Genomic DNA, 26,211 nt, shown 5'->3' on the forward strand with positions numbered 1-26,211 from the left:
GAAGATCAGGTTGCAGAGGGGCCTTTCTGACAAATCAGGACGCCTGGGCCGTTTGATTTTTTTTATAGTGAAACATTCCAAACTGATAGGCTGTTTTTTTCCTAGATCCAGATATATGTTGTTTCAATTCTTATGCACATATAATCTTACAGTTTCATAGTATGTTTAAACTACCGGTAATCTAATTTGTTAAATTCAAAAAAGTGTACCATCTCAATCAAATATTTATAATGAACTGAAGCCCTCTCGGAGAGGGAGGATCTCTTGGATTTTATAAAGTGCTCACAGGATTTTCAATGTATTGCTGATAATCCCAGGTGATATCCTATTAAATCCTTAGCATGCCTCGATGTATCTTTTATACAGTAGCTTTAAACTGCACTTTTTATGTGATGTAAGATTTTAGGGTTTGAAAAAAAACTTGGTAACTTTAGTTTTTTGTTGAACCTTTAATGATCTTTAATCATGTAAGACTTTAGCTGCATTCTTATTAAGGTCTTGAGTAGATTCCTTTGAGTGTACACTATAGATTTTACCCAATTAAAAATAATAAAACAAATCTGACAATACTTTATCTGACATTAGCAGCAATCCTCTTCTCAACAGTCCACATGATTTGAGGTATTATTCATGTCACAATTCAAAGCACAAACGGTGTGGGACAGGTTAAGCTCTGAAGTCAATTCAAATCCTTAAGAATGAGCAATAGTAACAGGGATGCTTACCTTGAAGAGTATTTCTTAGAATTTTAAGTAGATATATCTAAATGTGTATTTATTTGTATATGTGTTTCAGACATGGTTCGCCGTTGGTGTACATTGGAAGGTGGGTTTCTCAGTTACTATGACAACAAGAAGATTGCCACACCCATTGGTCGGGTTGACATTAGTGATGTGGTGAGCCTGGCCATCAACAACACTGAGAACATCACAGATACAGGGTGCGTGTCTTTTTCTCTCATGCCCTCTTGTAAAAGCAATAGTCCACCCATAAATTGAAATTGTCATAATTTACTCACCCTCATGTTGTTCCTAACCTGTATGACTGTCTTTCATCCATAGAGTAGAAAAAAAGAGCCTCAAACGTGACAAAAGGGTACCATGACAGTATCAGAAAAGTGGTCAGAAACAGAATATATCCTGGTTAATTTCGTAACCTCCGTTCCCTGATGGATGGAACATTACGTTGTGTCAATGTAGTGACATTAGGGGTCACTCTTGAGAGCCTGAGACACCTCTGATTTTTGATAAAAGGCCAATGGGAATTGGCGAGTGGTATTTTCATGCCCCTCCCCCGGACATACGGGTATAAAAGGAGGGACAGGAAGTCCTGGCCATTTCAGCAGGTAGTTCAGCGTTGTGGCAGGAGGGACACAACGTCTCATTCCCTCCATCAGGGAATGGAGGTTACGAAAGTAACCAGGACGTTTCCTATTTGTCACACACTCAATGTTTTGTCGATGTAGTGATACTAAGGGTCCCCTATAAAACGCCACAACTAACTGAACTGGGTTACGTGGATCTGCTGTGCGAGACGGGCAGACTGCGATATGCCGCATAGCCAGCGCACCGGGCCAGCCCGTAACCTCCCCTGACACTAGTGTGAGAGTCGAGCAGTCCGTATGGGGACGAGTCGACTACCCAAAAGGATAGGGACAGGCATGCAGAGTACCTGTCCCAGTACGGGGCGTAGTTAGCACAAGTACTAACTGGCAGTGAGTTTCTCCGCAAACTCATCTTCTGCAGGGCTGGGAGGAAATCAACCAGGGAACACATCTATGAACACTGCTGGGAATCAACAATGCACATCTTCAGCTCAAGGGAGGTGAAAGGTGCTAGGCGCAAACGGTATACACGGCCAGTCGACCCGGACTTACCGGTTCGTTCCTGCTAAGACACAGGACGAGACCGGCTCAATATACTCTTATGTGAGGGAAAATACTCTTTTAGAATATACTCTTTTAAGATCTGCTGAAGTGCACCTGTGCAGAGAGGGGAGAAAGCCGCTGTAATGCGGCGTAAGGATTCAGCAGAGGTGAGGAATGGAAATCGCTTGACTCAGTTTGAACCATCAACCTTTCGTCTCCGAAGAGAAAATCTAATGAGCGGTATGCATGTACCCTCCTTTTATACCCGTTTGTCTGGGGGAGGGGCATGCAAATACCACTCACCAATTCCCATTGGCATTTTATCAAAGATCAAAGGTGTCTTGGGCTCTCAAGAGTGACCCCTATTGTCACTACATCAACACAACGTCGAGAGAGTGACAGATAGGGAATGACAATAAAACATTTTGAGTGAAGATATCTTATAATGACCTTTTATGTTTTATCACCTTTGTGGGTTAGAAGCTTCAGATGGTTTCAGATGGTCAAATATAATAATGTAATCAAAAATACTTGAGGGGAAACTAACAGGCTAACCTCTAACCTGATTAGCTTGACCCTCTGGAAAATGGTCACACTCTCCCTTTTCCCCCTCATTCTTTTGCTCTCACTGCTGTAACAAAAACATCCCCCACCCAAAAAAAATGGGCCACAAGTCAGAGCTGTTAACGCCATTAAGAGGGTGACCTTTCTCCCTGGATTAATCACTGGTGTTCAGCTGTTTATTGTAAGCGCAAAATACTAACAGAGATTAATCACCATCCTTTCAGTTTCACAGCTGTGAGCATGTGGGCATGTGTGTGTGTTTGTGTTCATTTGAGTGATTGTGTGTGTGCTAATTGTGCATTTTCCACACCACCCACAGGCCAGTGTTCACCTTCGAGTTGTACCTGCAGTCGCAGAAAGTGCTGGTGTTCGGAGCGGAGACCTCGGACACACACAAAGATTGGACACGTGCCATTGCCAAGGTTACACACACGCACACTCTAACACATTAAAAAATATGTCATAATAAAAAGATTTATCAAAACTTTTACCGTTGCTGATCTTACCGTACATGCACACTTTTTGTGTTCAAATATGAATGTTCCCGTTGCAGTGTTTGCCAAACTACACATGTGTGTGTTGACTCTTGAAGGTCATTTGATTGTCTTTGACCCTGTTGTGTCTTTGTGTTAGTGTTTTTCTTGTGCAAGTGGGTGTATGCTATTATTCCTTCAAACAAGATCCATCACTCTTTCCTCTCATCTTACACACTCACACACACAAGATTTCCATTTAAGTGAAGTGTGGAGGAGCCAGTGTCTAGGCAGACGTGTTCGCGTAACTCTGAGAGGCTCGGCTTGGGAATAGTCAAAGGGTGTTTGTGTTTGTACTTCGCTCTGTATATGCTGGTTTAATGTAATGCAACTCCAGGGTTAGCCTTAGTTTCTGTTTGCCAAAAAACACTAGAAACTTCTTCATGTGATCTGCACAACCCTCTGACTTTTATATGTTCCCTTTCCTCTCACTACCCTGGATTTTCTGATATTTTTTCTGTCTCTGTCTTTCCAGTGTTTTGTCCCCGCAAGGGCAAATGCTCTGCTGAAGCAGGACAATGAGCTTATTGGCCGGCTATACTATAAAGAGGGTCATGACCTTTATCACTGGCGAACGGGATGGTTTGCTCTGGTGGGTTCAGAACTGTACTTCTGCTCTGGAGTTGAAGAGGAGGGAGCACTTCAACTGAAACGCCTGCAGGAGCTCAGTTAGGACAAACACACACACACACATAGAAGTAAAATGAAATATATTAAAGGAATAGTATCAAATACAAATTTTGCCATTCCAACCAGAGAATGTTTGAGCTTCCCTTTTCAATACAAAAAAAGTGGATAGTGATTTAAAACGCTAAACTCTTAAAAAAAAAAAAAAAAAAGCACTATACAATTATCATTAAAAGACCATATAAAAGCCATATGATGGCTTTGTGTATTATTCACTGCTAATCTTCCAGCCAGTCACATAAGAACCATTGGCTTTTTGTGTCAATGACATCTGCAGAGGTGTATTAATGCATGGGCTGAAGCCCAGGGGCCTCACACATACCTTTTGTATGGACTATTCTTAACTGTCCACTCTTTGAATAAAGCTGCTCTGACATTCTGCCTAAGATATCCTTTTGTGTTTCATGGAAGCAAACAATAGACCCGGAATGACGATTAACACATTTATCGATTTGACGAATAGACTTCTTTTTATATTTTGTACAAACAAACCCATACGGACCTGTGAAAAAGTGCATTCACACAACTCTCTGGAGTACAGCATCAGCGCCTCCCCAGCACTTTGTTACACTTTCAACTTACCAGAAAATTTAGATAAAGTATCATTTACGTGTGCAGTGCCAGTTCTAAAACCAAAACAATATGTTCTCTTCAAATGCTTTTTATGTGAAATTCAATGTGAACCTCCCACTTTGTAAATGTGTAATGTTATTTGAATTCCTACTATTTCCATGCATTTCTGTCTATATATTGTGGAATACTACAGAATACTAGTTTTGGAGATGTTAACATTACTGTTACCATTTGTATTGTTTTCTTCTGTAAGAAGGAACTAAATGCATTTTGACATGACTAGAAAAAAAATATAAGGTCAAATTCAAGCACTTTTGAAATCCTATGATTAATTGTGATTAATCATGAAAAATCATGCAATTAATCAGGATTAAAACATTTTATCAACTGACAGCACTACTTTGCTGAAGACAAATCAAGCTCAGTAACTGCCCTGTTATTGGACTCTTTCATTCATGGAGTAAATTAATCCTGGCTTACTGTACATAGTGAATTTCTACAGTGGCATTGGTCAATGAAAACTACTGTGTTTGAATGATGCAGATTTCAGGCTACTAGGTGTCATTGTAAGCCAATGTAAGTTACTTCAACATTCAACAAAAAATTACTGAGTGCACCTTCAAAACTTAGTTGTTGGGAAATCAAAGAAAACTATGAGTATACCAGGATGGATTTGTGTGTATATTCAACTCATGTATGTTCACACACACATTTACAATTATCTATTGAAAAAGATTGTTCATCTTCAATTTTTACAATGGATTACATTAGTGTTGTCTGCAATAGTGCAAAAGTGTCTCAGTTTGCGACATCTTCAGCCTTGTGATGATTTTCTTCAAATCTCATCTAATACATTATCCCTTACTTTTCTGTGCCGCCTCCTCTGCGACCTGCTTGTATTTCCTCATTGGCATTCCCAGTGTGCTAATGTTTGACTTGGTTCCCACGTCTCTGAAAGACTCATCTGGTCACATGTCTCGCTAGTCTCTGAGGGAGACTGCAGTTGCCTATGGCAATCGTGTTTGGGCGGAAGGTAGCTGACATGAGCTTGGCACCCATGGACCAGATTTGCAACATTTACGCTACATTGAGGCAGGAAAAATCAATGAATTTTTTTTTTCCAAACTGTTCAAGGCCAAATAAGGGATCAGATCCAGAAAGCCAACATACTTAGGCCAGGATTAAGAGGGTGATGCCTCAACAGTTTGCAGAGCCTTGAAATGTAGCGTGGCATGCTAACGAAGCATCTCCAGGGGTTTAAGATCTCTATAACGACGGAACATATGAGCCTCAAAGGGCTGGAACTCTGTGAAATTAGATTAGGACACAGACATAACCAGACCAGCAGTTCATGGCTTGGCCTAGCTCACCCTCTTTTCACTACAAACAGGGGAGCAGTATCACATTCATTCATTAAGCAATTGGAAAACACTATGAAATGGGTGAAATGGATTCTGATAGTCACACAATATATTTGGAGCACAAAGAAGCATTTGTGAGATACTGTCTGTTAATAACATCATATAGCCTTGGCCAAAAGTATTGGCAGTGACATACATTTTGTGTTTTGCACAAAAGTTTGCTGCTTCAGTATATGTAGATGATTTTTTCACGTTTCTATGGTATACTGGAAAAAAATGATAAGCGTTTCATAAGTTTTAAAAGCTATTCAATATATGCAAAAAGTCAATATTTACAGTGTTGACCCTTGTTCTTCATAACCTCTGCAATTTGCTCTGGCATGCTGGATATCAGCTTCTGGGCCAAATCCTGACTGATGGCGATCCATTCTTGCCTTATTAGTGCTCAGAGTTGATCACAATTTCTGGGCTTCTGGTTGTCCACTCACCTTTTGAGGATTGACCACAGGTTCTCTATGGGATTACGATCCGGGGAGTTGCCTGACCACGGATCCAAAATTTCAATGTAATGATCTCCGAGCCACTTCATTATTACTCTTGCCTTGAGACATGGTTTTCCATCATGCTGGAAAATGCACGGATCATCACCAAATTTCTCCTGGATCGTTGGGAGAAGTTGCTCTTGCAGGATGTTTTGATACCATTCTTTATTCATGGCAGTGTTTTTGGGCAGAATTGTGAGAGAGCCCACTCCCTTGGATGAAAAGCATCCCCACACATGGATGGTCTCAGGATGCATCACTGTTAACACGACACAGGACTCATGGTAGCGTTCACCTTTTCTTCTCCGGGCTATCGATTTTCCAGATGTCCCAAGCAGTCAGAAGGGGGCTTCATCAAAGAAAATAACTTTGCACCAGTTTCTGCTGTCCAATCCTTGTACTTCCTGCAGAATTTCAGTCTGTCCTTGATGTTTAACTTGGAGAGAAGTGGCTTCTTTGCTGCCCTTCTTGACACCAGGCCATTGTCCAAAAGCCTCACTGTGCGTGCAGATGCACTCACACAACCTGCTGCCAATATTGAGCAAGCTCTGCACTGGTGGTGACACGATTCCGTAGCTGACTCCTCAGGAGGAGACGGTCCTGGCACTTGCTGGACACTTTATACGTCTTCTTTTATATACAGTATACAAACAATTCCTACTGTGTATTGGTAAAAGAAGAAGAATCCTGATATTAGAGTTACTGAAGTCACAATCCTAAACCCAGCAATACAAGGCTGTATAGTTCACTTTTTTAACTCCTTAATAAAAAACGTTTATGTTTATGGGAGGTTAAAAGGATAAAGAGGTTGTGTTTGTTTTATCAAACAGTGATAGTGAATATTTGCTTCTTTTCAGTAAAGCTTTTAATAAAGCCTGTGAACCCAGTAATGCTCCTTTAATATTTGTAACCTCCCTTCCAATAACATTGCAAAACAAAATTTGAAAATATCTAAAGTGCAGCAATTAAAATGCTTGTTTTTTTTTTTTTTTACCACTTTAGTGCCCATGTTTCAGTTCATATTAGTGAGATATGGAGTTTCAAAAATAATAGAGCAATTTTGTTCTCAGTTGACCTGTTTTGTTTTGTTTTTATTACTCTGAAATGGATTAATCTAAGAAAGAATGAACAGGTGATTGAGTCTGTTAATCAAATCAATTCAATTCATTCATTTAATTAAACACAATTCAAAGATTCAGAGAGTTTAGTTTTGAGTATAACAGTACTCTTTTAGTAATTGTTTTTGTGTCATTATTCTGCTACTTGAGGGAGAGGGACAGACAAAAAAAAATCTGTGTCAGAATTGATGTAAGAATCTGTTAATATGTTTGTATGCAATGATGTTCATTGTGTACACGTGTTTGATGGAAGCAGCATTCTTAAACTCCTCTTGTACTGCTGTGGTAAATAATGACCAGCAACTCAACTTACTGTTCCACTGACTCCAGCTGGAAAATTTACAAAAACACTAAAGCTCCCATCATTTGTTTTAGTCCATCTCTTTTTCTCTCCCAACTAAGCATCTGAAAGTAGTTTCCTACTTATGTCAACATGAATGTTTTAAGGACTACTTCAGCAAAGGTTTTTCTATTTTTTTTCCAGCTGTGTCCACTCATATGGAGGGTGACGAGAAAATTCAGGTCTTGCTGATGGTTGAGAGTGGAAGGTACAGTACATTTGGCACCTTTAACCCTTCCATGCAGTTGGCAATCAAGTAAAACTGTAGCACTTAGCGGGTCAAATTGACCTGGCTCGTTAAATCTCAGTTCAGTAGTCACAGTTTGTACAGTTTCCCCTCATCAACTGTTTTATCATCAATAACCAACCTTTCACTAATTTACAAATGTAAAATGTAAAAAGTAAATTCTTCAAATATACGTGTGTGCATGTGTGTTTGTGGGTGGATCAAGTTTTGCTTCCATTTGTTTAATTTATTCCCCATTTGTTTCCATTGACTTCCATTGGCATTATTTTATATTGAGCTAAATGTATGTTCCCCTTCTGTCGCTCTCTGCACGTTGTGTCAGAGAAGCGACACTAGGGGTCTCTCGAGCGCCGATATCCACCTCTGATCTATGAAAAAAGGCCAATGAGAGTTGGCAACCAGTATTTGCATGTCCCGCCCCCGGACATACGGGTATTTAAGCGGCGCAAATACGGGAGTTCATTCAGGAAAATTTCTTCGGAGCCGATGGTCGTGTTTGCAGACTGCTGCGTATTACACACCGAGTTCCTGCTATCCTCTGCTGCATGCTGTTGGATTCTACGGCACACAACAGCGGCTTTCTCCTGTTTGCACGGCTGTGCACTTCCTGCCCCTGAGCGCATCGACAGTTGCAGATAAGAAAGATCTCTCACGAGTCTTTCATTCATAAAAGAGTGATTTTATTTAAAAGAGTAATTTCCTCTAAAAGAGCAAAAACACAGCGGCGTTGAACGTCCTTTTAAGGACGCGTCTTTTGATGCCTTTCCGCCCCTGTGTTGTTTCTGGATGCGGTAGAGTACTCTCCGCTTCCGACGGCCACAGGCATTGTCTCGTGTGTCTGGGCAGCGATCACACCGAGGCTGCGTTTATGGATGGTTCATGTTCTCATTGCGAGAACATGACCATGACAACGTTAGCGGTCGCGGCTTGCTTACAACCGTAAGCAAGCCACTCCAGCCGCCCAGCGTCGCTCCTTCTTCCCACGGGATTGAGGACGATGCGGCTGGCGATGGAGGCGATTCGGGATGGCAGCGGGTGCAGCTCGCCGGTACGCCCCTCAGACCACCCGCGCCCGGCACGCTCGTTGACTCCCGTCCCCGCCGAGGTGGCGGCGACTTGCCTCACAGCCAGTCTGCCTACCCTCTTGCGATGGAAGCAGATGAGTTCGCCGCGACATCGGAGGGCGTGGGCTCTGACGCTGAGGGCTCCTCTGGGCTGCCGCCGGGCTTGCACGCCCAGGAGGAGGCCAACGCGCAGATGTCCGATATGCTTTCCGGGCAGCCAACAGCGTGGGCCTGGATTGGAACCCTCCATCCTCCCCACAGCAATCACGGCTGGACGATTGGTTCTGGGCGGGGCTGCTCACAGCCTCGCCCGTTCCTTTCTTCCCGGAGGTGCATGATGAGCTGACGCCTTCGTGGAGAGCACCCCTCTCCACTCGCCGCACCGCCACCTGCTCATCCGCCCTCGCCACCCTCGACGGCGGAGCGCCACGGTACACGGAGATCCCCAGGTGGATAGAGCTGTTGCGCTCCACTTATGTCCTGGAAGCACTACCACCTGGCGGGCCGCCCTGAACTCCCTTCCCGGTCCTGTAGAGCAACATCCTCGCTCACCGCGAGGCCTACAGCGCTACCGGACGCCGCTTCGCCTCTGCATGCCATGGCTCTCCTGCAGGTCCACCAAGCCAAGGCACTTCGCAACATGCACGGGGGTGGCCCTGATCCCGACACGCTGCAGGAACTGCGCTCAGCGACCAACCTCGCCCTGAGAGCGACGAAGGTCACAGCGCAGGCTCTCGGGCAGGCGATGGCCACCCTGGTGGTCCAGGAACGTCAGCAATGGCTGGACTTGGTTGAGATGCGTGAAGCCGACAAGACTCGCTTCCTCAACGCCCCTGTCTCCCAATTCGGCCTCTTCGGCGACACCGTTGAGGACTTTGCCCAGCAGTTCTCCCTGGTGAAGAAGCAGACGGAGGCCATTTCGCACATCATGCCGCGCCGCAAGCTTGCTGCCATGGCCCAGGCCCCACCTGCTCACCGAGGGCATCCTCCCATGGCCAGAAGACCTTCTGCTCCGCCCCAACCTGGGCCCAGCTCTCAGCCCCGGCGTCGAGCAAACTGCAGGAAGCGTACGCCCCCTGCCTCACGGACCCCGTCGAGGACCCGGAAGGCTCCCAAGCATTCCTGAGACAGCGGACCCAAACGGGGGCTGCGGTACCCAAATTCTCAATAAAAGAGCTATTTCCTTTACCTCTGGGTCACATGGCCCGCAAATGCCGTTCTCACGGCACCTTGCTTTCAGGCCTCAACAGTCTCGGCGCCCAGGATGCGGTGCTTCCGCCCTCAGCCCCACGACTGTTCCCCGGCCGGCCGGTTCAGACGAGTCCAGAGGATGCCAGCATCAGACCTCCTCCTCAGTCACGAACCCGCCTCTACCGGGTGCGCTGAACAAGGTAAGTGCTTTGTGTTTATTCTCAGCACCAGAGCCTCGGACGCCACAGCGCCTCCGACGCCGCGTTACCTGTTCCAGCACCGCTGCGAAGCCCTCGCCGGTACGCCCAAAATACTCGCCCCTTGGTGCCCCTAGCACGGAGCTTAGAGGCATGGCTTTCACTGCCCAGCTCGCCACGGTGGCTGCACCGACCATCCGACTCGGTTACGCAATTCAGTTTGCCAGGTCTCTGCCCCCTTCGTGGGCGTTCGTTCCTCCGCAGTGCACGGCTGAACATGCCCACTCCCTGCGCTGAGGAAATCGCCTCCCTTCTAATCAAGGACGCGATAGAGCCTGTCCCTCCGACCGAAACGAAGAAGGGTTTCTACAGCCCTTACTTCTTTGTACCCAAGAAAGGTGGCGGCATACGACCGATCTTGGACCTGCGAAGTTTTCAATCGGACCTTGTCCAAACTCCCGCTCAAAATGCTTACCCAGAAACAAATTCTGTCTGGCGTCCGCATCTAGATTGGTTCGCAGCGGTAGACCTGAAGGACGCGTACTTCCACGCTCTCAATTCGCCTCGACATCGACCCTTTCTACGGTTCGCGCTTGACGGCCAGGCGTATCAGTACAAGGTCCTCCCCTTCGCCTGTCTCTGTCCCCTCGCCTTTACGAAGGTCGCAGAGGCAGCTCTTGCCCCGCTACGAGGAGCGGACATACGCATACTCAATTACTTCGACGATTGGCTCATTCTGGCCTCCTCGCAGGAATTACTATGCGCACACAGAGACCAGGTGCTCGAGCACCTCGGCCGCTTAGGGTTTCAGGTCAACTGGGAAAGAGCAAGCTCACCCCGGTCCAGAGCATCTCTTTTCTCGGTTTGGAGTTAGACTCAGTCTCAATGACAGCACGTCTCTCCAACGAGCGTGCTAAGTCAGTGCTGGAATGCCTCGCTTCTTTCGAACCAGGCACCGTGGTCCCTCTGAAACGTTTCCAACGGCTCCTGGGGCATATGGCATCCTCCGCGGCGGCCGCGCCACTGGGGTTGATGCATATGAGACCACTTCAGCATTGGCTCCAGACTCGAGTCCCGATACGAGCATGGCGCCACGGCATGCACGGTGTGGAAGTTACCACTGCCTGCCTCCAAACCTTCAAACCCTGGACAGACCTCTGCTTTCTACGGGCAGGAGTACCCTTGCAGCAGGTGTCCCGTTGCGTTCTGGTTACAACCGATGCCTCCAAGTTGGGTTGGGGCGCCGTGTGCTGGCACATCAACTGCCTAGAGCTGCTGGCCGTTTTTCTTGCCCTGAAGAAATTTCTTCCGTTGATTCGTGGCAAGCATGTCCTAGTCAGGACAGACAGCACCACGGTGGTGGCCTACATAAACCGCCAAGGCAGAGTACGCTCCTCCACATGTCACAGCTCGCCCGTCTTCTCCTCCTTTGGAGTCAGCAGCGACTGGAGTCACTGCGCGCCACTCACATCCCCGGCAACCTCAATGTGATAGCGGACGCGCTGTCAAGACAAACCTTGCCCGGCGGAGAGTGGAGGCTCCACCTCCAATCGGTCCAGCTGATTTGGGACAGGTTCGGCAAGGCCCAGGTAGACCTGTTTTCCTCCCAGGAAACCCCCCACTGTCCGCTCTGGTATGCCCTCACAGAGGCTCTCCTTGGGACAGATGCTCTGGCGCACAGCTGGCCCACGGGGCTGCGCAAGTACGCTTTCCCCCAGTGAGCCTTCTTGCACAGGTGCTATGCAAGGTCAGGGAGGACAAGGAGCAAGTCACTCTGGTGGCCCCCTACTGGCCCAACCGGACATGGTTTTCGGATCTCACGCTCCTCATGACAGCCCCTCCCTGGCGAATTCTCCTGAGGAAGGACCTTCTTTCTCAGGGACGGGGCACGCTCTAGCATCCGCATCCAGACCTCTGGAATCTCCACGTCTGGTCCCTGGACGGGACGCGGAGGATCTAGCCGGCCTACCTTCAGCCGTCATAGACACTATTAACCAAGCCAGAGCCCCTTCGACCAGGCATCTTTACGCCCTGAAGTGGTGTCTGTTCGCGGACTGGTGTTCTTCCCGAGCCGAAGACCTGCAGAAGTGCGCAGTTAGGTCAGTGCTCGTGTTTCTTCAGGAGAGGCTGGAGAGGAGGCTGTCCCCCTCCACCCTCAAGGTGTATGTTGCTGCTATCGCGGCCCACCACGACACGGTAGACGGCAAGTCTCTTGGTAAGCACGACTTAATCGTCAGGTTCCTAAAAGGTGCCCGAAGGATGACTCCCTCCCGGCCTAACCTGTTTCCCTCCTGGGATCTCTCAGTCGTCTTTATGGGACTCCGGAGACCCCCCTTCGAGCCGCTTGACTCAGTTGGACTCAGGGCCCTCTCTCTCAAGACCGCCCTGCTGATCGCGCTCGCTTCCATCAAGAGGGTCGGGGACCTGCATGCGTTCTCTGGTAGCGACGCTTACCTGGAGTTCATCCTTTCGTGATCCTAAGACCGCGACCGGGCTACGTGCCCAAGGTTCCTACCACACCCTTCAGGGATCAGGTGGTGAACCTGCAAGCGCTGCCCCGGGAGGAGGCAGACCCAGCCCTTTCACTGCTGTGTCCAGTACGTGCCTTACGTATTTACCTGGACCGCAAACAGAGCACCAGACGCTCTGAGCAGCTCTTCGTCTGCTTTGGGGGACAGCAGAAAGGAAATGCTGTCTCCAAGCAGAGACTCGCCCACTGGGTTGTCGACGCCATTTCCCTGGCTTATCACACCCAGGCCGTGCCCCCCCCTTTGCAGGTCCGAGCCCACTCCACCAGGAGTGTTGCGTCCTCATGGGCACTGGCTAGGGGCACTGCCCTAGCAGACATTTGTAGAGCAGCGGGCTGGGCAACACCTAACACTTTTGCGAGATTCTACAATCTCCGAGTTGAGTCAGTATCGTCCCGTGTTCTCTGAGGTACCGAGCCCGTAGAACTCGGTGGCACGTCCACGATCTGACCGGGTGAATCGCTTGCACCCAGCACCCTTCCCCCTAACCAGGGGAAACAGTGCGCCTTCTTTCCCAGGAGATCCCAGGTTTGGGACACTGGTTGACTCCTCCCTAGCCCTCGTGGGTCGCAGTTCTGCAGAGGAACTCGCCGACCCAAACCACTGCGGGTACCACTAGCTACCCTGTACTGGTATAGGTGCCCCACAGGTAAGGCCTCCTGTTCGGACTCCCCTGTGTGTAAAACCACGGTTCTGTCCCCTCACGAGAGTTGACTCCGTGTTTTCCTTAGGCAGTTACAGCTGCCTCGGGTGCCGTGCTGTATGCTTCCCCCCTCTGCGAGGCTGGATCTACCACCGCACTACTGTTCCGCATAAGACCTAAGTATAGGCCATGCCATGTATTTGCCACTCAAAATTTGCCTCCCCTCCCGGGTAGGTGTGGCCTCCGCAGTGTCTTCTCCGCCCTACTAAGGGCTAAGACCCCCTTCCTTCAATGCGTGTAAGGGCCCCGGCCGTAGTTGCTCTATGCGAGAAACATAGAGAGAAAAGAGGCCCAGCCAGGCTGGCCAGTTCCCATGTTGGCGGCAGTCACCTTGTTCCCCCCTCCAGGGTAACGATAAGGAATCCTGATGGTTTAAATGGGGCATTTTCCCTGATGGAGGGAACGAGACGTTGTGTCTCCCCAGCCACGTCGCTGAGCCGAGCCCCTGTTGTGGCCGGACCATTTCCGGCTCCTCAGAAAAATCCTGAATGAACTCCCGTATTTGCGCCGCTTAAATACCCGTGTGTCCGGGGACGGGACATGCAAATACTGGTTGCCAACTCTCATTGGCCTTTTTTCATAGATCAGAGGTGGATATCGGCGCTCAAGAGAGACCCCTAGTGTCGCTTCTCTGACACAACGTCTCGTTCCCTCCATCGGGGAACGGAGGTTACATACGTAACCTAGACGTTTGTATGCGTGTTTGTTTGCATGTGAATACTTTGGATGGGTGTGTGGTTGTGGGTATGTCCCCCCCCCCACAAAAAACACACACACACACACACACACACACACACACACACACACACACACACACACACACACATCTGTTGTTTAAAAAAAATTGTAGGCTCTGATACTGATAATGTAAATACTATTTTTACAACATAATTTATAAATGAAGTTTAAGACCAAAAAGTTAAAGTTAAGTTTATATAAATTGGTGTTAAAAGTTTAAACGGGTCAAAATGATTCAGAACTGCATTCAAGCGTTAATGCAACAAAAACGGCTGTGTTGATATTAAGTTTTAATAAACATTAATATCACTATGCTGTTGTAGAACCTGTTAGAGATCCTGAAAGAGTGTGTACTTTTTTTACAGAACCGTTTATGTTCATGGCATAACCAAGCAGGATTTTGCGCTGTGGCACTCTGCCATCCAGTTGGCAGCAAAGACGGACGGTTTGGCTCTTGGTAACCAGCAAATGAAAAAAAATGATGTTCCTATCATTGTGGATAGCTGCATAGCTTTCGTCACCCAATGCGGTAATCAGTTTATATTCCATACTATTGAGGTCTAATAATTTATCTTTAATCTTAAATAAAAAGTGTATTTTATTTATTTTTTCTTAAACAGATTTGAATATTTTTGCGACATTGTTAAGTCATTAAAGAATAAAAATACGCTTTAAACCTTCATTAAGTAGAATTTTCAATAAATGTCAAAAGTTCTCTGGAATGAAAATCTAGTCCTCAGACTTACCCTAAAAACCTGTGTATATTTTACCCTTGACCTCCCCCTGCAGGTTTGTGTTGCAAGGGAATCTACCAGAAGAATGGTGATCCGGGGCGTGTGGCCCAGCTTTTGGAGGAGTTTACAAAGGATGCCCGGGTTGTTAAGCTACGGGCACAAGACCACCGACTAGAGGATGTCACAGACACACTCAAGAGCTTCCTGTCCCACAGTGAAGATGCCCTCTTGGCGAAAGAGCTGTACCCTTTCTGGATATCTGCTCTTGGTCAGTGATGCCAACCCAATGGCTCTATTTCTTTGACATAGCACTTTGATGTCAGAAGCAGGCAGGCTTGAGAGGAGGGGGTATTTTCATTCTAGAGAACATTTTATTGGACCAAAAATTTGGATACGCCCTGGAGTGTAAGATGAGTCATGAATAATTTTTGGTCCATTTTCCTGGAGAAAAAAGATCCTCAATTTTAAATGCATGTACAGGATCTGTTTAAAGTTGCATATATTATATAAATGGCCTCAAAGCAAACATACTTTGATTACAAAGCCCCAAAACTCAAATTTTGGGCTCGTCTACTACATTTTCTTGCTTCAATCTTGTGTAAAACATAAACAATATTTTTTACATATTTTTTTTGTCTTTATGTTTGATTTCAGACGAAGAGGATGAGAAGGTCAGAGTGCAGAAATATTCAGTCTACATCCAGAGTTTACCCAAGGTCAACAGGTCAACCCTTGCTGCCTTATTGCAACATTTATATAGGTAATTTTACAACAACACAGTCAGCAATAACATCCTGTCAAGCCAGTGTGTGACCATTTTCAATTTCTAAGCTCATGGTAAACATGGGTAGTCCAAACTCTCACTGGGGATGTCAGATTGCTTGAAATATTCCTGTAATGACTCTAATTGTTTGCAGAAGGCTTAATTGGCCCTTTTGGCAGATTTGGAGTGTAGCCTGACATTTTCCCCTTGATGTACAATAATCGTTTTGTTGTGTTCAGGTCTAAGAATTATTTGCGCCTGCCTGTTTTGTTTCGGCGGCTTATCTGTGGTTGTGCTTGTGTTTTCATTTAAAGTTAGCACCATACTTTTTGTTGTTGCATTTAGAGTAAAGCAACCTCAAATTAGTGCACAAGTTAATGAAATAATTTTTTTTTAAAAGTGTTTTGGCAAAGCCCACCTTTAGGAACTAGACACTTAGTGTAAATACACAATGCTACAAGTTTAATTCAGTGAATACATTGGTATACTGGTGTGTGTGTGTGTGTGTGTGTGTGTGTTTTTACTTATTTAAGGTGTGTGTTTGTTAACCACACCGGCCAATGGCTGGTCGATTGAGAAAATCTGCTGTGGAAAAACAGCCATGAAAGTGTATTTTACATTATTGTTATGCACAAATATTCATTTGTCTATATGACAAAGGAATTATATAGCATGTTTGTCTTGCAGACTATTATTTTTAAATCAGCACATGCACTTGTCAAAAAACATAAAGACCCATAATGATTTTGTTCCTCATATTTTTGTTTTGGCAGCATATTATGCTAAATATTCCAGTTTTCTTTAATTGATGGATTGAATGTCTTGATTCAATCTAGAAATTCATTATTTGATTCAGTCATGTTACTTCAAGGAGGATCAGAATATTATTCTCACAATTAATTTTAAACCATGTATCTTTTTTGCAGTTACCAATAAAGTTACCAGCTAATTGGCAAAGTTTATTTACTAGACAAAGCCAGTTTTTACAAAAATGTGTTGCATTGCTTGTGGGGCTGCAGCTAACGATTATTTTGATTATCAACGAATTATTCGACTGTTCTGGCAATTATTGCAATGATTAATCATTAACTCTTAACCAACTATTCATCTTGTGCCCCAACTTAAAAGGTTGTATTAAATGTGCTTACTAACAATAAAGAGGACAAAATCATCTTTTAAAAATACCTCTAAATGACATTCACTGAATTAAAGAGAAAAAAACCTTTTTATTAAGTACAAAAATTCAGTAAAAAAAAAAAAATCACTGCAAAAAATCTTATTGTTATCAAGTGTTTTGTCTTATTTTCCTATATCATATATTTAGACTTGCTTTAAGAGAATGTATCTTAAATATAAGTGTATTTTGTATTCAAGTGTATTTTTTCACTTGTTTATTCATCTGCCAGTGCAGTAAAGTCAAAATATACTTATATTGAAGATCTATCCTCTGAAAGAAAGTCTAAATATATTATATGTTGCTTCAGGTAAATGTTTCATGTTTGAAGGATTTTTTGATATTTTAAAATATTTAAATATTTAATATATTCAACATTCTCAGACCACAATTGTTTCTTCTGCAGTATAGCTCCTAAAGTAAATGTACTTTATTTTAAAGGAGTTTTAGGTATTCATATAGGAAAACAAGCCAAAACAACAACAGTCACTCCCTAGTTTAGGGGGCCTAGCTACCCAGGACCCCTAAACTCTCTCTTCTTAATAGAGCTGCGTATCTCCGATTTTCTTCACAATAATTTGCACACCGCAACACATATGTGTTATGAATCATGTTATAATCTAATTGGAGCAAGTGTGTGCGAGGGACGAGCTTGCCCGTGCCAGAGTGTACATAAGCTGGGTGCAGATTCAATCTCTCTGCCTTAGATCGGGTCACTTAATGCGACTCATAGAAGCGGCGATCAGTGCACAGAGAAATGCTAGTTTCAGAGTTTGTACTTATTTACATGACCTGTTTCCTTATTATTTGAATATTAATGAAGGATGTATTTAAGATAAAATGGCAAGGTGTTTTCATTTAAAGACACTCTGACATGCAAGTTTTGCTTCAGTAGAACGGCAGCTCCGGCTCTGTTGTATTTCACAACATGAGTGCTTCTATATTTACTGTAGTTATTTCGTATTTTTGTATAATTTCCTCATACTTGCAATCTAAATCACCTGAAGCTGTTTGGAAAGTTTGGAGTGTGTCTGGACTGTAAGCTGTTTCCTCTCCTCAATCATGCGCGAGATACAGTGCTCCTCTTTTTTTTTTTTTATCAGCCCTAGTTGCAAGTGTATATTCTGTATCATTTCTGTAGGAATGCACTGTCATAGGTAAGGATGTTCACACATTACTGCATGTATACTATGTTGAAGATACGTGTTTGTATTTGTACAGGATCCAGAGTTGTTCACACATTAACCAGATGAGCACACAAAAGCTGGCATGCGTGTTCTCCTCGTGTCTCTTTCAAACAGAGGGTCACATGGCTCAGGAGACTCGTGTGGTGGAGGATCTTATCAACAATTACATCCCGCTCTTCTCTGTAAGATACAATAAGATTTTAAACCTAGCTGGTCTTTGTTGCTTCAATTCAGGTCCATGTTCATACTTGTCAGACTGCTCCAGTTTTCAGTATACAAGAGCCAAAATAACACTTTTACAGAGTTGTTCTTTCATTTCAAAGATGTGTGTTGTTAATTAAGCAGTATCACATTCGTAATTGTGATGTTGTGATGAATATTAGCATGGCAGTGACTACTTATGGTGCTGGGTAACCTGGCCCTCAGTGAAAGCTCATTGGTCCAAAGTCCCAGTCCTTATAATTGTACATTAAACTTCAAATACATTCTGATTGGCTGTGAATGTGTTGCGTGTCTTGTTAGGATATGATGTAGCATTTTATACTGTTATGTTTATGAATGTATAGTGAATCCTTCAATAGTAGTCCCTTGTGTAACTGCTGTAGAATCTAATGTGAGAGATCGATCGATTTGTCCATTCTAATTTTTAATGTGCTTCGTGAAAATGCATAACTGATAAACAGCAGGCCTTTGTTGAACACCTCATTTGAAGAGGGATATAAGAAACTGGCAAACTGTGCCTGTTTACCCCTTTCACAGTACAGTATATGACAAACACCTACTCTGTAGTGCTGAGAACAGTGAAAAGAATATCCATCTAACACTACAATGCTGAAAATGTGTGAAGCAGAGGTCAGTCTTCGTGTTGCTCTTGGTTGTGTACTTCTGTAATGGGATTTCCAGTGCTGCGCTGTGCTAATTCCCCCTCGGCTCTCTCATACATTCATAGGCCCCCTGGCTTCACACATACACACAATTGTACTCATGGAGAGAAAGAGAGAGGGAGAGAGTGTGTGTGAAACGTGAAGTTTAGCATGACAAATAGCCAGAATCTAGAGCTGAAGATGGGAAATTCCTCTGAAATAATATGTAGCGTAACACCATGGCATAAAGGTGTAAATTAAAGTTCAATATACACATTCACATTTGTTTGTTTTCTATGAATACATCCAAACAGCTTACTGTTACTTGTTTTGTCACACTGCCAAGTAAATATCTCAATTTGCCTTGAAAACAAATGTGATTTATTTTCCTACAGACCTATAGCTCTTGTCCTCAAAAATATGTATTTCCATCCCCAGGGAGTATGTAGTTCTTATCAACTCAAATGTTATAGGTGAAGTGTGTAATTTCACCTTCACCAAATGGAATTGCAAAAATAAGTTGAAGAAAATCTAAGCGGTGCTTGCTTGTGCAAAACTCGCCGCCAATTGTTTTAGAGATTTTAGAGTGTTCTGGGTTGGGTCCCAAAGTGTTGCTAGGGTGATCTAGTTGGTTGCTAGGTGGTTGCGTTTTGGCCCAAGTCAAAAGACTTGGCCCCCAGGTCTCTATAAAATTCTGGTCCATAGATATGGCTGTGGTCCTTCCTTCAATATAAGTCTATGGGATTTGTCCAGCTGGTTTATCGTCCACTGGGTCAATTGGCTAATTAAAATATGGTTCATGGTTATGATTATTTTAAAATTGTAACCATAACCATGAGCCTTAGCAAGCACCAGTAATGATTATTTTCACACAGGTTGTGATACGCCAGAAATTGACATATCGGAAATTGACTCAAACAAATAAGTAATGTTGAAGACCACAGAGCCACAGTGTTCACAATATTCATAAAGTCAGCATATGGCTTATTTTTATCTGTAAACATTACATTGGGATAGGAGTAAGCATTTTAACATTTGAAGAAATTACAATCTTCATCTTTAATTTTCGTTTATACTCCTTGTACTGTTTTGTTTCTTATGTACTGTTAAAGGAATATTCCTGGTTCAATTCAAGTTAAGCTCAATCGACAGCATTTGTGGTATAATATTGACTACCACAAAAATTCATTTTGACTCGTCTCTTCTTTTCTTAAAAAAAAAAAAACATTTTACAGTGAGGCACTTACAATGGAAGTGAATGGGGGACAATTTTTTAACTCACTGTTTCAAAAGTTTAGTTACAAGACAGAAACAATATGCATGTACACATGATTTTAGTATGATAAAATGGTTTACTAACCTTTTCTGTGTAAAGATACAGCCAATTTTACAACTTTGTTACCATGACAATTGTTACGATTCCCTGTTGTCTGCCCCGCGTTTCACATGTCACTGTCATGCACTACATTTCCCATAGTTCCCTGCCCTCATCACTGCCATCACTATGTCATTGTTCGCACCTGTTTGTCATTTGTATCCTCATGTGTCTGTGCATTTAAACCCTGTTGTTCCTCCATTACCCTGTCGTTCGTTGTCTCAACTGTTGTGACGTCGCTGATGTTCCCACTGTTTTGATGTTTCCCGTGTTCTGATGTTCGCTCCCGTGCCTCTCTTCCCATGTTCATTCCTGCCATGTTTTCTCAGTTCGTGTGCCCGTGAATGTTTTCGTGTTTTAGTTTCTGTTTGCCCATCGTGGTAGTTTCATTTGTTCCTGTCTGTTTATTTTCGACTCTGTTCAATAAACCCGCACATAGATCCAAACTCCCTTGTCTGCCTCATCCTGCAACCATAACAACAATATAATGACAACAAATCCTAAAATGCTAATTTACAGCTCAAATACTAACATGTTTTAGTAGTAGAATTAATATAAGTGCTTTTATAAATTTCTGTGTTTAAATCCTCCAAAAAGTGTCCCCATTCACTTCCATTTTAAGTGCTTCACTGTAAGTCAGATTTTTGCTTTAAAGAAAATGAGGGAAGAGTCTAAACAAATTTTTGTGATAATCAACATTATGCCACAAATGCTGTAGATTGATCTTAACTTGTACTTAACCCAGAACATTCCTTTAACAGAGGCTTCAACTTGAAGTTTTCTAATGTGTCATTTCAAAAGGGTCCTTTAATAGGAGGCTTGTTGAAGAGTTTCAATGCCTTGACTTTGCTGTTGGGGATGTGAGCGGGGCTGTTTACTGTGCACAGGAGCCTTTAATCTCTATTTATCTGTCCGGTTCCATTAAAACAGGTCAATGAAGAGCAGGTTAGGCAAATGGAGAAAGAAAACAGCTTTATCACCAGGTGGAAGGACATCACAGTAAGTCACCCCTATTAACCTTTCCATTAAATAGGATTGTGTGTGTTTACAAGTCAAAGAAAGTGAATGGCTTTTATAGCACGTAGTGTTACAGTTCATAAATGTTTGTGTTTACCCCATAACCTGCATGTGTTTGCATATGTGTGTGTAAGTGTTCACAGGTTGCACAGTTTTACAGGTCACAAGATCACTTTGACCTGTCTGGCTATTGTTTTGAGCAAATTAGAGCATACTCCAAGCTCTTTCTTCTAGTTCACCTTTCTGTCTCCTGCTTTATACCTCGCTGGCACCACATGGAACAGTTTGTTCAGATAAGCTGAAAACAAATTAATCTTCCTTTGTGTGCTGCTATTCAAGTATAAAAAGTTTGTGTGCATGTGTTCAAGTTCAGGCAAGGACGATTTTTGAACTGACCCATGGAAAATCTTGCCCCAGACGTAAACACAGTTACACACACATTCTTTATTATGACGGTGTCGCACATTTTAAAATAATTATAAAATCATCAAAACTATCAAGTAACAAATGGATGTATGGGAGTTTGACTGTGACCATAAATGTTAAACAAAGCAAAACTATCTTACATGTTAGATTCTTCAAAGTAGCTTCCCTTTGCTTTGATTACAGGTCTGCACACTCTTAAACAACTTCATAAGGTATCCACCTGGGATGCTTTTATCAATAATGAAGGATAAATGTAAAGAAATGTATACCTGATCAACTTCAGTTTGTCTACAAAACTAATTTCAAGCCTTTAGAACTTAAAGTAATTTAGCATGTACCTACTGTTTAAATATAATTTCAGTTAATACACTTAATAATTATGTCTATTTTCATACATTTAGTCCATGTTTAGGATGAATTTGTGAATTGTTTAATTTCTGTTAATGAATGACTTTTAATAACTTGTATAGAAGATACATATTTGAGTTCATCAAAATTTAACGCTGTGGACAGTGGGATAATTCGGACCTTTGGGACTAAACACAGCACATAACATACTGATTCTCTGGTGATGAAAGAAAACAATGTTAATTTATAGAGAAACGCTCCAACACTGATTACATTGAGTCCGTTTCATCTGTACAAGAGAGGAAGTAAAGAATGCGCATATGTGGCCCACTGTACAAAGAGTTTGTTCCTGGCAGTCAGCAGATGGCCGAACCCTGCACCATCCCTTATCCTAAACATATGGAAGCTCTAAGGCTTAGTAGCCTGCCAGGACCAACTCGAGACACCTGTCTCCTATCGCAGAGTCTGTGTACTACTTCTTCTGTGGTGAAGACAATACATGACATGCAGCCTGCATTCGACAGTGCACCCTCTAGTGGATGATGACTGTATAGATAGATCATTCTTTTCAATGTCTGCTGGCATGATTACTGAACGCATTTGTTCTGAAATTAACTAAACAACAATCAAAAAGTTATTAACAACAATTAATCGATTATCAAATAATCATTAACATCCCTAAATTGTATGTCCACAATGTTAAATGGTACTGTACCCTGGCATAAAATATATAGCATCTTTCTCAGTATTGATCAGAGGATGCACAAATAAGAGTTTAGTCACTACACTATTATAGATAGAATAAATAATTTACACATAGAATGCTAGCATATGTCTCATTTACTGTACATTTAAGTACATTTTGCCATAGCAGTTTTAATTGTTTAGGAGGAGAGCTTTAAGCTGTGAGATGTTTGCCAGATTTGTGGTGTAATGCTGCAAAATGATGTGTGGGTCTCCAGCTGTGTGTCATTTAGTGCGACACACAGTCACTGGTCTGAGCTGAATGGGTTTCTGATTGCTTTTGTGTTAGATCCACAAAGGCTGCAGTTGAGTGTCTGGTTTCTCAGCAAAGCTGTGTTATTCTCTTCCTTCATTCCTGCCTGCCTTCCTTTGTGTAATGACCGCTAAACTATATGATTCACTGTTGTCCATGGCAGCTGATTTTCTAAATATCTCTCCTATCACGCCTCAGTAATTTTCTTTTCACATGATACCATCATTTAAACTAAAATCTAATTTCATGGCCACTTCCGGGTTTAGTTCACCCTGTTGTGATTTATTTTGCAATATTGACCGACTGACTATAATATCCCTTTAATAATAGCCACTTTTGCACCATCAGGCCGAATGCTTTTGGGCATTTAATGTAACGGTTCCAGTAGCATTTCAACTTGAGCATGGTTTGGCACGGTATGATTACAAACTGTTCCCAGCCTTAATTTTTCAGCATGACCATTCGTGAGGTCACTTGCCCAGTCAGTCCATTCTAATCTTGATTTTATAGCAAACCGTATCCGTGATAATGAGTCTAGATTGGTACGCAATGGCACGATTCAGCAACAGTAACTAAATATAACTGAATTTGATAATGTGTATATGTATTAACGAGTTGTGTGTGCTTTTTTTCTCTCTTTATGTGTACCTGTGTTTGTAGTTCTCTCCCGCTGGTGACCTGATATTTGAGGTCTATTTGGAAAAAAAACAGCCTGAAAAGTGCTGTTTAATCAAGGTTTGTTTCTCTGGCTCTTGCTCTCTGTGCAGTGAGTGTATGTGTCTTTCTGGCTGGCTGTTAACCTAATCAAACTATAGCAAATCAAAGGAATGTTTGATTTAATTGTGAGAGTAATTGTGTTTTATCAGTAGTCAAGGTAAACCTGAGTTAATAGACTCGTGGCATGAGTGAACCACATTGCCGGGATGTTTAAGTGTGTGTGTTTTAGGATGAAAGTCATCATTTAAGAGCACTTTTTCTCTTGACAGTTCTTTGACATCTTTCCCCACATTTTTTTCTAATTTCCCACAGCCAAATGGATGTTAGAACCTCTTGTACAAGGGAATAGCTCTTGATGTAACTCAATGTAAATATGACAAACCCTGGGTTTAAATATGCATAATTCCCTTCTATATAATATTCAAAAATCAGCATGTCAAATGAGTAGGATGTCCAAGCAGTATTATTGAGCACTAAAAATATAACGATGTTGATGGTGAAGATCTCGCTCTCTGTATAAGCTTTCTCCTAGTATGCGGTCAGGTGAGCTTGCCATCAGCACTCTGGAGATGAAAGGCATGGAGTTCAAAAGTCAAGACCTCTGGACCACCTTTGAGGCCATAGAGAATGGAGAGCTGGGTAAGAGTTGTGTTCCTGTTAAAATAAAACTAAAACTAAAGTTATAAATTTATTGGAGCATTTAATGAATTTCCTCGAAGGCTTACACACACATTAGAAATGCTTCAATAGATAAATGAATGCACATGATTAGTACAATTTTTATTTTATGAATATGAGTAACAATTAACAGATTGTGATGGATCGGTGGGAGGGGGAGACAGGTGGTGTAAGAGTGATTTTTGCCAATAGAGAGCATTGTTTGTTTCCTTTATACAAATTACAACTTGATAATAGATCTATTTTGCACTTGATTGTGTTTTCTAATCAAAGTCAGATTGGCTGGCGATAATTACAAATTTGCACTACGTAATTATGTTTGTGTGGAGGACAAACCCAAAGCACAAAGAATTGTAGCACATAGAATTTCGTCTGTTACACACACATAAACAGAGCCTTTTGATTGTTTGGTCGGGACCAGAAACATGCTCTAAACGAGTATTTATGACATGGAATTCTGATGATACATTTTCCTCTATTTCCATTAAATGTAAGATGCACAAGTTGCCAATGATGTTTTCTTTAGTAGATGTTATGTAGGTATCTTCTTACAATTCTACTTAAACCATATGTTATATTGCAGTTCCTAAACTAGTTACAGGCCAACTGGCAAGCCACTTTTTCATTTGCTGCTTGGCAACTGTTAATTTTGAAAACCCTACAGACTTGCTTAGGATTTGTTTCAGGGCTTTCTGTTCAGTGGGGTCACAATCCATTGCAAAACAAGTCAGTGGGAGATTTGCTTTCACTTACCCCAGCAAACTCAATCTTTTCTCTCATATCTTTGCTCAGAGCGTCCCTTACACTACAGAGAGAAGATTCTAGAGCAAGTATTGGAGTGGAGTTCCCTGGAGGATCCCAGCTCGGCCTTCCTGCTCATTAAAAAATTTTCCGGCTCTAAAATGACAGATTCCAACTCAGGTACTGGCATTGAACGACCTACCACACCCCATCAGCTTACTCCAAAACTAAAACACAGAGATTAAAGGAATTGTTTAACCAAAAATGAAAGTTCTCTCACTATTCACTTGCCCTGATACCATCCCAGATGTGTATGACCGTCTTTCATCAGCAGAACATAAATGAAGTTCTGTCAGGTGCCAGCACTTCGACGGTCCAAAAGACATATTTAGGCAGCATAAAATCGACTCCAGTCGATCAGTGAATGTCTTCTGATGTGAATCAATAAGTTTATGTAAGAAACAATTCAATAATTAAAACGTTATTTCCTTCCAGGGCTCTGATGCTGTTTGAAATGGCTGAATTCTCACGTGACATTCATTCTTCTGTTTTAAATAAGCGCTGCTTCTGAATTCTCGTGTGAACTCGCCGACGCGCTTATGTCACGCGACAGCTACGTGATGCCTCAACTGCTGGCAAGAAGCGCTTTTTAAAAGTTAAAAACGTTTTATTTATAGATTTATTTTTTACACAAATGTATCAATTTGCTTCAGAAGACATTATTGATCGACTGGAGTCGTGTGGTTTTGGGTTAGGTTTTATGCTGCCTAAATGTGACTTTTGGACCGTCAAAGTGCTGGCACAAATTAACTTGCATTATAAGGGCCTGACAGAGCTCTATCTTTTTCTAAAAATCTTCATTTGGGACAGTCATACACATCTGGGATGGTATCAGGGTAAGTGAATAATGAGAGCATTTTAATTTTTGGGGTAACTAT

General features: G+C 42.9%; 1 protein-coding gene across 1 annotated transcript in view; it reads left to right on the forward strand.

Annotated features, from left to right (window-relative positions):
* The window catches only part of LOC127651108 (arf-GAP with Rho-GAP domain, ANK repeat and PH domain-containing protein 2-like), a 125,162-nt gene that overhangs the window by 86,505 nt on the left and 12,446 nt on the right, over positions 1-26,211 (forward strand). Inside the window, exons 16-27 of the mRNA XM_052136824.1 lie at positions 796-940; positions 2,751-2,853; positions 3,440-3,632; positions 7,730-7,793; positions 14,619-14,782; positions 15,043-15,255; positions 15,642-15,747; positions 18,146-18,293; positions 21,280-21,348; positions 23,798-23,872; positions 24,376-24,493; positions 25,325-25,453. Of these exons, the coding sequence (XP_051992784.1) occupies positions 796-940; positions 2,751-2,853; positions 3,440-3,632; positions 7,730-7,793; positions 14,619-14,782; positions 15,043-15,255; positions 15,642-15,747; positions 18,146-18,293; positions 21,280-21,348; positions 23,798-23,872; positions 24,376-24,493; positions 25,325-25,453 (1,527 nt within the window). The remainder of the gene's footprint in view (positions 1-795; positions 941-2,750; positions 2,854-3,439; positions 3,633-7,729; positions 7,794-14,618; positions 14,783-15,042; positions 15,256-15,641; positions 15,748-18,145; positions 18,294-21,279; positions 21,349-23,797; positions 23,873-24,375; positions 24,494-25,324; positions 25,454-26,211) is intronic.

This window comes from Xyrauchen texanus, chromosome 1 (assembly GCF_025860055.1).
Source record: "Xyrauchen texanus isolate HMW12.3.18 chromosome 1, RBS_HiC_50CHRs, whole genome shotgun sequence".
NCBI lineage: Eukaryota > Metazoa > Chordata > Actinopteri > Cypriniformes > Catostomidae > Xyrauchen > Xyrauchen texanus.